The sequence below is a fragment of the Anser cygnoides genome, chromosome 1 (assembly GCF_040182565.1).
Source record: "Anser cygnoides isolate HZ-2024a breed goose chromosome 1, Taihu_goose_T2T_genome, whole genome shotgun sequence".
Taxonomy (NCBI): domain Eukaryota; kingdom Metazoa; phylum Chordata; class Aves; order Anseriformes; family Anatidae; genus Anser; species Anser cygnoides.
Window position 1 is genome coordinate 154,627,048 of NC_089873.1, and position 12,568 is coordinate 154,639,615.

At 39.7% G+C, this 12,568-nt stretch overlaps 1 protein-coding gene across 9 annotated transcripts in view; it reads left to right on the forward strand.

The window, feature by feature from the left end:
* NALCN (sodium leak channel, non-selective) overlaps positions 1–12,568 on the forward strand; it is a 236,279-nt gene that overhangs the window by 201,841 nt on the left and 21,870 nt on the right. For 8 of the 9 annotated variants that reach the window (XM_048072666.2, XM_048072665.2, XM_013174447.3 and 5 more), the window contains 10 exons: positions 2,285–2,376; positions 2,522–2,644; positions 4,896–4,952; positions 5,320–5,440; positions 5,539–5,670; positions 7,427–7,594; positions 8,770–8,874; positions 9,598–9,704; positions 11,602–11,722; positions 11,808–11,906. In XM_048072666.2, the coding sequence (XP_047928623.1) occupies positions 2,285–2,376; positions 2,522–2,644; positions 4,896–4,952; positions 5,320–5,440; positions 5,539–5,670; positions 7,427–7,594; positions 8,770–8,874; positions 9,598–9,704; positions 11,602–11,722; positions 11,808–11,906 (1,125 nt within the window). The remainder of the gene's footprint in view (positions 1–2,284; positions 2,377–2,521; positions 2,645–4,895; positions 4,953–5,319; positions 5,441–5,538; positions 5,671–7,426; positions 7,595–8,769; positions 8,875–9,597; positions 9,705–11,601; positions 11,723–11,807; positions 11,907–12,568) is intronic. The other variant, XM_048072668.2, reaches the window with a different exon arrangement.

Below are 12,568 nucleotides of genomic sequence, written 5' to 3' on the forward strand. Positions count from 1 at the left end.
ATCACTAAGGGCTACATCTAAACGTCTTTTAAAGACCTCCAGGGATGGTGACTCAACCACCTCCCTGGGCAGTCCATTCCAATGCCTAACAACCCTTTCAGTAAAGAAGTTCTTCCTAACATCCAACCTAAACCTCCCCTGGCGCAACTTTAGCCCATTCCCCCTCGTCCTGTCACCAGGCACGTGGGAGAATAGACCAACCCCCACCTCTCTACAGCCTCCTTTAAGGTACCTATAGAGAGTGATGAGGTCTCCCCTGAGCCTCCTCTTCTCGAGGCTAAACAACCCCAGCTCCCTCAGCCGCTCCTCGTAAGACTTGTTCTCCACACCCCTCACCAGCTTCATTGCCCTTCTCTGGACTCTCTCGAGCACCTCCATGTCCTTCTTGTAGCGAGGGGCCCAAAACTGAACACAGTACTCGAGGTGCGGCCTCACCAGAGCCGAGTACAGGGGGACAATCACCTCCTTAGACCTGCTGGCCACACTGCTTCTTATGCAATCCAGGATGCTGTTGGCCTTCTTGGGCACCTGAGCACACTGCTGGCTCATATTCAGCTGCCTATCAACCAGTACTCCCAGGTCCTTCTCCGCCGGGCAGCTTTCCAACCACTCATCTCGCAGCCTGTAGCGCTGCTTGGGGTTGTTACACCCCAGATGCAGGACCTGGCACTTGGCCTTGTTGAAGTTCATACAGCTGACCTCAGCCCATCGGTCCAGCCTATCCAGATCCTCCTGCAGAGCCTTCCTTCCCTCGAGCAGATCGACACACGCACCTAACTTGGTGTCATCTGCAAACTTACTGAGGGTGCACTCGATCCCCTCATCCAGGTCATCGATAAAGATATTAAAGAGGACCGGTCCCAGCACTGAGCCCTGGGGGACTCCACTAGTAACCGGCCTCCAACTGGATTTGGCTCCATTCACCACAACTCTTTGGGCCCAGCCATACAGCCAGTTTTTAACCCAACAAAGCGTACACCAGTCCAAGCCACGAGCAGCCAGTTTCTCGAGGAGAATGTTGTGGGAAACGGTGTCAAAAGCCTTACTGAAGTCAAGGTAGATCATATCCACAGCCTTTCCCTCATCCACCAAGAGCGTCACTTGGTCATAGAAGGAGATCAGGTTCGTCAAGTAGGACCTACCTTTCATAAACCCATGCTGACTGGGCCTGATCGCCTGCTTGCCCTGCAAGTGCCACGAGATGACCCTCAAGATAATCTGCTCCATGAGCTTCCCTGGCACTGAGGTCAAGCTAACAGGCCTATAGTTCCCCGGGTCTACCCTCCAGCCCTTCTTGTAGATGGGCATCACGTTTGCTAGCCGCCAGTCGACTGGGACCTCCCCTGATAGCCAGGACTGCCGATAAATAATGGAAAGCGGCTTGGCCAGCTCCTCCGCCAGTTCGCTCAGTACCCTCGGGTGGATCCCATCCGGCCCCATCAACTTGCATACATCCAAGTGTTATAGCAGGTCACCAACCATTTCCTCTTGGATAGCGAGGGCCACATCCTGCTCCCCATCCCCTTCCACCAGCTCAGGGTACCAGGTATCCAGAGAACAACCAGTCTTGCCGCTAAAGACTGAGGCAAAGAAAGCATTGAGCACCTCAGCCTTTTCCTCATCTTTTGTAACTAAGTTTCCCCCCGCATCCAGTAAAGGATGGAGATTCTCCTTAGTCCTCCTTTTTGCGTTGATGTATTTGTAAAAATGTTTTTTGTTATCTTTAACGGCAGTAGCCAGATTGAGCTCCAGATGAGCTTTGGCCTTTCTAATTTTGTCCCTGCACAGCCTCGCAACATCCTTATAGTCCTCTTGAGTAGCCCGCCCTCTTTTCCAAAGATTATAAACCCTCCTTTTTCTCCTAAGCTCGAGCCACAACTCTGCTCAGCCAGGCCGGTCTAGTTCCGCGTTGGCTCATCTTTGGGCACGTGGGGACAGACCGCTCCTGAGCCATTAAGATTTCTTTCTTGAGGAGTGCCCAGCCTTTCTGGACTCCTCTGCCCTTCAGAACCTCCTCCCAAGGGACTCTGCCAACCAGTGTCCTGAACAGCTCAAAGTCAGCCCTCCGGAAGTCCAAGACAGCAGTTTTACTGGTCCCCTTCCTGACTTCGCCAAGAATAGAGAACTGTACAAGATGATTGGCTGAGTTGATGTGCTGTGCATTCGGAAAGAAAGATTTTTCATCTGAATATTTCTATGTAAAATACTATATCTTACTTTCATCTGAAACATTAAAAAACAACAACCCATGAACCTCATTTAAAAGGGATCATTTTCTTTCTAGCACTCCAACACAGTGAGATACAGAAATGCACAGAGAGAAGACAGTGAGATAAAAATGATCCAAGAAAAAAAAGAACAAGCTGAAATGAAAAGGTATTTAAAAATCAACAGTCTAAGTGCACACTTTTCTGCATTAAGTATTCTCTATATGAAGGAAAAAGTATTGATGAAAAAAGATGAATATTTTTGCCAGGTATAATGCATATCACTTAGTAATTAACATTCTGTGTTTTAAAAGGAAAGTCCAAGAAGAGGAGCTTCGAGAGAATCATCCATATTTCGACAAACCACTTTTCATTGTTGGTCGTGAGCACAGATTCAGGAATTTCTGCCGAGTTGTTGTACGAGCTCGCTTTAACGCGTAAGTTTATTTCATATCAACAGTTGGGTCAGACGAGTATTTGCTTTCTTTCACGTTTTCCGAAACCTATTCATAACTTTTCTTTTGAAAGGGAAACTGCCTACCATATGGTCACAACAACAGCTGGCAGCCAGCTGCCCTTGGGGTAGCCTTGCTCTGGAGGACAGGAACCAGTAAAATCCTATGTAAGGGTAAACACACTTGAGCAGTCTGCAATGCAGAGCTGAGACAAGACTGTGGGGAAACTGCAGGGTAGTGTTTTATACTGCCATTTTAGGCCTTGGTGAACCAATTTGCTGTTCCATTCCTGTCCTCATCATGAGGCAAGAAGTAACACCAACAGTTATTCACAGAGTAGAAAAAAGTGAAGATAAATGAATCCCATCTGTGCTCGCCTGAAGACTCCTTAGCCCATAACTAGAGACTGAGTGAGAATAGGATGAGGGAGGTGTTCAGCTGTGGGAGATAGAAGCAGAAAAGCAGAGACCAGCTGAAAACCATGCAGACTCAGTACCTAAACTGTAGGTGTATGTGAGTGTGGAAGGAACAGGTGTACAAGTAGTATGATATAAAGCCATTTTACAACTCTTCTTTTAAACTTCTGTCTATGGCTAGCACCCTTGTTTAGGGTGCACATCACCCTAAAGGGGTTAATGCACGTCATCTTACCAACAAAGTGTGAGACAAGATAGCTCAAGGCCATGAACTTGGCACTTGGAAGGTCTGTTTTGAGATCTGATTTTCTCTGTGCCCTTCAACAAATTACTTTTAGGTAGAACAGGAAGGTTAGATACTCAGCTTTACAACACCTATATTTAAGTGTTCTGCCACTTACGTAGAAGGACATCCTTGAAGTTAGGTGCCTAGGTCTCCCATGCAGCCACTGGGCTGTGAAGCAGTTGCAAATTGAAAAAGCAAAACAAAACACACAAACACACATCTGAAATACATGTCAGTGCCTGCTAGAAATGTGGACTGCCTAAAGGTAACGGGATGTTTATATTAACAACAGTTTAATTAAAATGCTTGTAATAACATGAGAAAAAAATGAATTTGTTAAACAATTTTTATTTGTTTAAATCATGCCTACTTTCTTCATTGCCACACCCAGCTTGCCAAGCAAGATATTCTTAGAGATCTTTTCAAACTGATAAGATGCATACTTTTTTTCTAGTAAAAAAGGCTGAGGAATGCCACTGTATATAAAGTGGGAAAGAGGTATGAGCTTAAAAAGTCACAAAAATCAGTGAGTTCAGTGACAAGGCACCAAAACAAGTATATTCTGTATACTGAAGTGTGCAAATGGCTGAGCCTGTCTGTGGAAGACATGACTTGTTCTCCTTGTATGCATCTTGCATTCTTGTAATCCATAACCATGAAATCTCTTCTAGTGGTAATGCCTCAAGTCAGGTCAGTCCTTTTTTCACTTCAAGCTCAGTGAGGAAGTGATGGCAATTTCACATCCCAATAGCTAGAGCCCTCACATGGGATATAGGATTCCTCAGTGCAGATCCTTTCTCTGCATGATTTGCTACAAGGATTTGAAAGATATATAAAAAGTGCCCTTAACCACTGGGACAGAGGGGAATTCTTGGATAGGATTCTTACAGCTTCTCCTGCTGAAGCCATTCTGCTTTGTATAAAAAGCCTGAATAATTGCTGGAGCAAGATCTTAAGTCATGTCACCTAGATACGTGCTTATTACATACAGAGCAGTTCTTACCCTCTCAGGCTGCCTAATGGGTGTTTGGATATTGTAGGCGAAGCAAGACAATTTCACAGGAAAAATCAGATGTGGAAAGTCTAGAAATATTAATCAGGAAATGACTAAATGAGTAATAAAAGAAATGAGGCTTGTGGAAGAAATTTTGTGTCAAGTCCAATAGGTTTTGAGGTAAAAGGAAAGAACTCCTGAGGAAGCACTTTGGAACATAAAATTCAGTAGCAGGTCACCCCCAAGCAAAAGAGAAAATGAAGTCCTTGCTTACAAAAGCAAGACCTAAAAAACTAGCCAGCTAAACAGTCATTAGAGAAATTACATGTAGGCCATGAAGTGGTACTATCTATGTTGATAATATGACTAAAATTGTGTAGAACTAAACAAAACTTATACAGACATTTGAAATTAAGCCAATATAAAATGTGTCCTTGATTTTGGTTATGAATTATGTTGAGGTGATGGATGCATGGTATAATGGTAATGCTGACTAAAATAAAATGTAAATGACTGTATCTTTTCTTCTTTTTATAGTTCTAAAACAGATCCTGTTACTGGAGCTGTGAAAAATACCAAATACCATCAGCTTTAGTAAGCACTACAAAAGTAACTTTGCTTGGTCACATAAGCCTGCAATATAAGTGAGCACACACGTGCATGTGTGTGTGTATGTGTGCATGCACATGTGCATATCTCTTCTTTCCCCAGAAAGGTTTTTCTCTCCGTGGATTTGTATGGGGAGGAAGATGAAAAGGAAGAGGATTTTTTAAATGTCTTCTTTCTTTAGTTGTTTGTAATTTCCCTAGTTCTACTACATATTTGTGAAATAGTGAAACCTTTGACATGTCTCAGTTTAATTTACTTTTCATAGGGAATTGCTTAACTGTGGTATAGACAAAACACAAATGACATAGTACTCAGTCTTTCTGTACTGGTTATCCTTACGTATTTTTCACAGTGACTTGCTGGGCTTGGTTACTTACCTGGACTGGGTCATGATCATTGTTACTATATGCTCCTGCATTTCCATGATGTTTGAATCCCCGTTTAGAAGAGTTATGCATGCTCCAACACTCCAGGTACTGACAATGAATCATATTACCTCTAATGAAGCACAGCCACCCTGTGTTTCTTCACTGCTTTTGCTAAATTATAACTTCTCTGCTTTGATTTTCAGATTGCTGAATATGTTTTTGTAATATTCATGAGCATTGAGCTTAATCTGAAGATTATGGCAGATGGCCTGTTTTTTACACCAACAGCTGTCATTAGAGACTTTGGAGGAGTTATGGACATATTCATATATCTTGTAAGTTTTTATATTTATGGGAGTTTTCTGTAGCATTCTTAATTTTGATCTCTTTGCATATATAAATGTTTAGGAGTGTTAAAAGGTTTGGCTCAGCACCCTGTTGCAAGTACGGTAGTGTACTTTGTGTGCAAACACAACCGTATTCATGTGCAATACTGTCAGTTATGTATACAAATATTTGTTCAGACATTTATAAATACACAGGCGTTTGATAAGTGTCTGGCAACTCAGTGTAGGTTTTACATATTATGGTCCCTTTTAAGTGTTTATTTGTTGATCTGTTTTAAGTATTAGATCTCATTTCATTCCAACGTAAGCTCAGGATCTCTGACCTTGCTTTAGCATTTTTATGCAGGAGAATCTGCGTATCTATTTCTTTGTCATTCATTGCTTCCTCCCCTCTTGACAGTTCTTCTGCTTTATAGAAGATATTTCAAAAGCCTCTGCTATTTGACAGAAGGACACATCCTTGTTGTTGGTGTTGCTGTAGCAGACGGAAAACAAAGCAGTCTTTCTGTATTGCATACCTATTAGAAATTGTTCTCAATAAATTGTTCCCCAGAAATTTCTTGCATTCCTCTTAAATATAAGAGAAGGGGTTCCATTTCCTCTTCACATATGACAATAAATACCAGAGAATGTGTCAAAAACAGTGCTCGGTATAATACAGTATGAAATATTTTATAACTGAAGAAATTACTAAGTAAAATTGCTTTGATGGATTTAGATTAAATCTTTTAGAGATTAATCCACCAGACAGATGTGCTGCATAAAATTTGTCACGATCAATTTGTATCAAAGATTCCATTGTTACCATAAATAAAAATATGCATACTTACACAAAGCTCCTACTGTAGAATGCATAATCAGTAAGTGCATTAGTCTCTTGAAATCCCTCTGAATCCCTCTGTTCGTCTGAAGAAAAAAACTAAGCAGTGTACCTTGGTTATTCTAGATGTGCCTGTGATTTTAAAACAATATGAAAGAAAGTTGGAAGCACTGGCAAATGTTTTTGTTTTGTTAAGAGTGGCTGTCTCTTACCACTTGTTTTAACAAATCGTGCTACATTTAAAAACATATTGGTGGTATCAGGTTGATCCTCCATTTTTTGTGCACTTACGTGTGTGTAACACTCTCACCTCTATCCCCCTGTAATAACACTGGCTTTATAAATACTTTTTAAAAAATCAGAAGTAATTAACAGACTTTCTAATAAATAACTGCCTATCAGAGGTTGTTCAGGCTACAAAACATAGCTACACTTTGCAATGCATATTATTCATATGATAAAACCACAGATTGACAATGCTACCTATACTTGTAACAAAGTGGTGGGAAGAACTGGTGAGGAAACTGTTAACACTTTCAAGGTGAGGATATCTCGATTTCAGGACAGAGTCTCTGAAATGAGAAGAGGAAGGAGAGATGATACTCCCTGGTCCAGGAAAAGAGTTCATGTCCCTCCTCTGAATCAACCAATTTGATTTCTTCTTTTGGAACCGTTCCATCTGCTGAAAAGAATAAAATAGATTTTGAGTCAAAGGCGAAGACAGAGGCTGAGGCTGGTGCCCATTAGTTAGGACAATCAGCCAGGCTACAGGAGATCTGAGTCCTCTTTCTAAATTAGTCTTTTTTTTCCCTTAATCTTCCCTTTAAGGAAAGGAAGCATTTATTGATCTTCTTTGCTGTTTTATGTCAGTTAAAACGTTGTAATCCTGGTCCTTCTTTGCCTTTTCTGCTTTGTCTTTTCAAGGTGAGTTTGATATTCCTGTGCTGGATGCCTCAGAATGTCCCTGCTAAATCCGGAGCTCAGCTCTTAATGGTACTCCGCTGCCTCCGACCTCTTCGAATATTCAAACTGGTCCCTCAGATGAGGAAAGTTGTACGAGAGCTGTTTAGTGGATTTAAAGAAATCTTTTTGGTATGTCTTGGTTATTTTTTTCTTGTTGTTAAAAAACAGATGTAGAGGAGTAATATGATAACCATTTCTCTATATCGTTCATGTTATTTAATCTCCATTACTGTCTGTTTACATCTCATTGTAGCTACAGATGAGCACAGAACAGGTTAAAAATTAGGAATATAAATAACTCGTTTTCATTTATACTGAATGAAGCTACTGTAATAATTATTTTTTAAATGATACTTTTTTCAGCATATATTTGACCATAATTACATAGAAAGACTACTGAAAGGAAATCTACCCCCTTTTCACTGGTCTGGCTGGGGAAGGAAGATGAGAAGTAGGGTATGGCAGCTCTTCAAGAAAAAAGTTAACCTGGTCTCTGAGTTGAAGGTCTATAACTCTATTTTTTTTTCGGAAAGGCAACCAGAGACAATACAGTTGCTTATCATAGATCTGGATCTCATTATGATGTTGTTGTTATTAAAATGTTCATGAATACACAGTTATAGTAAAAGTAATGATAATAACGGAGTCTTTGACTGCTTGTTTAGAACCTAATCTGTTGTCTTGGGACCCAGTTTTCCCTAAGTGGTGTGTATCAGCCTAAACAACAGGCAGTTTGTGCTGGAACAGAATGCTGTATTAGGTCAGGTTGTTACAAAAAGTTAAGCTACAAGATATTTGTAGTCAGTTAGTAATAGAGCAATGACAAAAAGTACAAAGCTAGTTAGCATTTCATAGATGCTGTAACCTGTTAAAGATATTTACATCATAATTTGCTCATGCATATCTTTATTGTAGATATCGTAGAATTAAGTATCCAATGATGGCTTACTTAGATTAAATGGTAAAGCCTGATTCAGCAAAGCAGAAAATGCACATATTTAAGTACTTGGAGAGTTCTTTATAAAGAGAATGGAAATTCTTATGTCTGCAGAATTTAGCAAGGTTGTACACTGAGCGCAAGAAAGCTTTGATCCTTATCTACAATTCTTAGATGCTATATTAATAATATTAACAATAATAACACAGCACCTGGTTACTGGATAAGAACCTGAAGTAACGTTATGAAAGCCTTATCTCCAGGTTTATGTAACAAAATGATTCTTCCTGCATTTCACGGAAAGATTTGACCCCCTTTCTCAACTCTGCAGGAGGAGAGCTTGACAAGTCTAACTTCATCTTTACAGGTTTCTATTCTTTTGCTGACATTAATGCTTGTTTTTGCAAGCTTTGGAGTACAGCTATTTGCTGGAAAACTGGCTAAATGCAATGATCCTCACATCATCTCTAGGGTAAGAACTGCTTTCCTGTTTCAAAATAGTAGTATGCTGTGCCATTTCTACCTGCTGGGGAAAGCAAATGGGGCAATCAGAGCGATCATATGAGAAATGGAGATCTTGGGCACTTTCTGTTTCAGAAGCAGGATGAAGGAGGGAAAGATGGTAAAGGAAGAAAAGAGTGAGGGTAAGGCTGGGTTCTCATGTCAAAAAGGAAAGTAAGTCCAGATATTGGGGACTGTCTGAAAAAGCTGTGAAATTCATTCCATATTATTTGCAAAAGACTGTATGTCACATGGAATTAACCATGGAATATGGGACCTTTGCATTACTAAATCAGTGGCTAAAAATAGGTTAGCTGCTGGAGATCAAAAGCACTGGGGATGCTTTATTGGTTCCATGTAGAAAGTTAGCTGTGTTTCTTACTTAATTTGGAGAAATATCATCATTACTTAAAGAACGCAATGGTCTGTAGGAAAGAGGTGAAAGCCTAGATGGGCTAGCAAAATGAAGAGCGCTCTTAACCCTGGAAGGAGGAGAGTCTTTTCAATCCTTTCTAAGCTGCCTTTTTCCTTTGGGTAAAGGTTCATGGCTATTAATCCCAGGCCTGTAAAAAAAAACCCTATCATTTTCATTTACACTGGTTCCCTGTGATGGCAAATGTGCTGTTTATATTGGCATTATAGCCTCTCACACAGGCTGTTATTTAATCTCAGTCTATGGTTTATTTTACTATAGGAAGATTGTCATGGCATCTTCAGAATAAATGTAAGTGTTTCCAAAAATCTCAATTTAAAGCTAAGACCTGGAGAGAAAAAGCCTGGATTTTGGGTGCCACGAGTCTGGTGAGTTGCTACACCTTGGCCTGTCTTTCTTCAAAATCTCAGCTATTGATGTAGAGTATGACGCAAATCTCATGGCATTATACTGCTGATGGAGTGTTTTTATTGTAAGTAAAATGGGTAAGAATAATCTTACCGTTATAGGTGATAAGGGTAAGAATTCTGGTATATTTAGTAATAAGCCAGGCATGTGAAAGTTTTCCAATCTTAACCAGCTGTTCTATTCATAAAGCAGAAAGAAAAAGAAAAAAAAAAAAAAAACACATAGTTTGTGAATTCAGGAATTAGACATATGATTATTATTACAGTGGGAGTAATTGGCTTGAACCAAGATTGTCACTTCAGTGTGCTTAGTGATGTTATGAAGACATTCTGGGAGCTATCCTTCAACACCAGAACCTCAGAATAAATGGGAAAAGCTAGGAAGAAAAAGAAGTGCAAATCAATGTGCCTATAGATAGCCCCTAGAACCAGTGAACAAGTCATGCCTGAAACCAGCCTTTCTCTTCTATGGCCCTCAGCTATGCCAGCTGCCAGCTGCTTCCTGTGTCCCATGTAGGGAATGCTTGGGGTCTATCTGGCACAACAGTGCAGTGATAATTCTTTAAGACCTAATATTATATTTGTGATTAATATTTTGATACAGTGCATTTAATATTTCCTAAGACCTGAACAGGCAAAAAAAACTCTCTTTAATTGTTTATATTTTTAAGTTGATTGGCATTTTCCAAAATCAGCTTAACAGCCACAATTATTTTAATTGACTATATGTGTGGGTAAAGAAAGCACCAGCAATGGTATATTCAGAGCCATCCTACAGTAATGAAATAATATGCTGTGATTCGAACAGTCAGTGAAACTCTGACATCTGCAGAAGTCTTTGTTTCTGTATGCTTCAGACAAAATTCTTCCTCGAGTAAGCAAATTCAATCTACTTCAGCTTGATCCAGAAATAAGCAAAAACTGTCTTCATCAGCATAACTGTAAACTTTGGGGAATGTTTTGTTATTGTAGAAAAAGATTTTACCTCAAGGACATTCATGCCACCTGTTGGCCATGTCTGGCCAGATTTTCAAGAGCTTGATGGCACGTAAGGGCCACAAAAAGGGCAATAGTAAAAGCCACATAAAAACAAATATATATCAACATCTGGGAGCTCTCTTTTTCACTGAGTGGTTAGACTTTCAGAAGCACCCAATACTCAACAATTCTTCTGGAATCCAACTATTTGCATTTATAAGTTTTTGAAAATTAATTCAGCTCCTTGGAGTATCCATCTGAGATTGCAGAGGCAGAGCAATGTGCTAACCTAGCCCATAGCGGGTACTTTCAATTTTCAGCTGGAGAAATCCTCTTGAATCTCAAATGATAGATGAAGTCAGAGCACATGGTATGGGAATGCCAAGAAGATGTGATTTCCTCTTAGCAAGTTTTGCTTTAGACCATCAGTTTGTGGTGATAATGAAATTATGAATAACATTTGCAAAAGTATCTCATTGACTTAGAAGTCTGAATCATTTATGTGGCTTTGAGATTGATCTCCTTAAGGTAAATTTAGGAGAATCTGGCCAGTGGCATTAAATCCATTTTTTCACGAATGCTGTGTTTTGCTTTATTGACAAAAACACTAAGATGCAGCAACATGTTATAGATTCATTACTGTGAATCAGATTATGAATAACAATATAAAACATACATAGGGATCAAGAAAAATAAAGCTATTCATTTTATTACTGCTGCTATTGTTTTATTATTTCTTGAGACAACTTTTCTTATATTTTTTGGTCTTTCTCACCAACTTTGCAAGGTATTTAAATGTTAGACTATAAAGTATAAAGACAGCAAATAGAAAGAACAGCCTCATTTCAGGAGTTTACACCTATTTGTATACTCATTTCAGGGCAAATCCTCGGAATTTTAATTTTGATAATGTGGGGAATGCAATGCTGGCACTATTCGAAGTTCTTTCATTAAAAGGCTGGGTGGAAGTCAGAGATGTTATTATTCATCGCGTTGGGCCGGTAAGGAAAAGCAGCAGAGTCTTTGAATTCTACAGCACATACTTTGATTTGTTTGGACAATTAATCATGTTTTTCTTCTATTCAGATCCATGGAATCTATATACATGTTTTTGTATTCCTTGGCTGCATGATTGGACTGACCCTTTTCGTTGGAGTTGTCATCGCTAATTTCAATGAAAACAAGGTACTGATTGAGATGATTTATTGTGTATAGAACTGGCACTGCAATAAATATTGAATGTGATTTTACACTGTCTACACTAGCTGGTGGTGTAAGACTGCCTTTAAGATGAACTTACTAGTCTTACATTCTGCAAGCATGGCCTCAGACACACCTAATCCATATTTGCTACAAAACTCAAGCCTGGAATGATAGCAATCCATCACATTCTCTTTCAAAGCTCTTTGAGTTTATTTATGATGCAGCCATATTGGCAGATGGAGAATGAACCTAAAGCACACTATATTTACAAATGCTCCAGAGTCTGCTCTTTTAGTTTGATGCAGGCATACGTGCAGTGGCAGGTAAAAAGTCATGCTATGCTTGTATGTGTTACAAATAAACGGTCTCGTTATAGCCCTGCAATTATAGCATTTCAGATCCAGAGAAAGCTACATGGCTTTTTCCTGGCAGACAGCAAAGCACACTGTAAAATTAATTGTCCATCACTCAAACAAAAAGAAAGTATTCTAGGAAAAAAATGTGGTTTAAATGGGCTTTGTGGATTACCCTGAGAAGTAGAAAAACCAGTCCCTTTTTTTCTGAGCCTCTAGTGGTGCTCCTGTGGCACCAGGACATACTTAGTAATTTTTATTATCTTGCAGTTCACAGTGCCCCAAAATAAT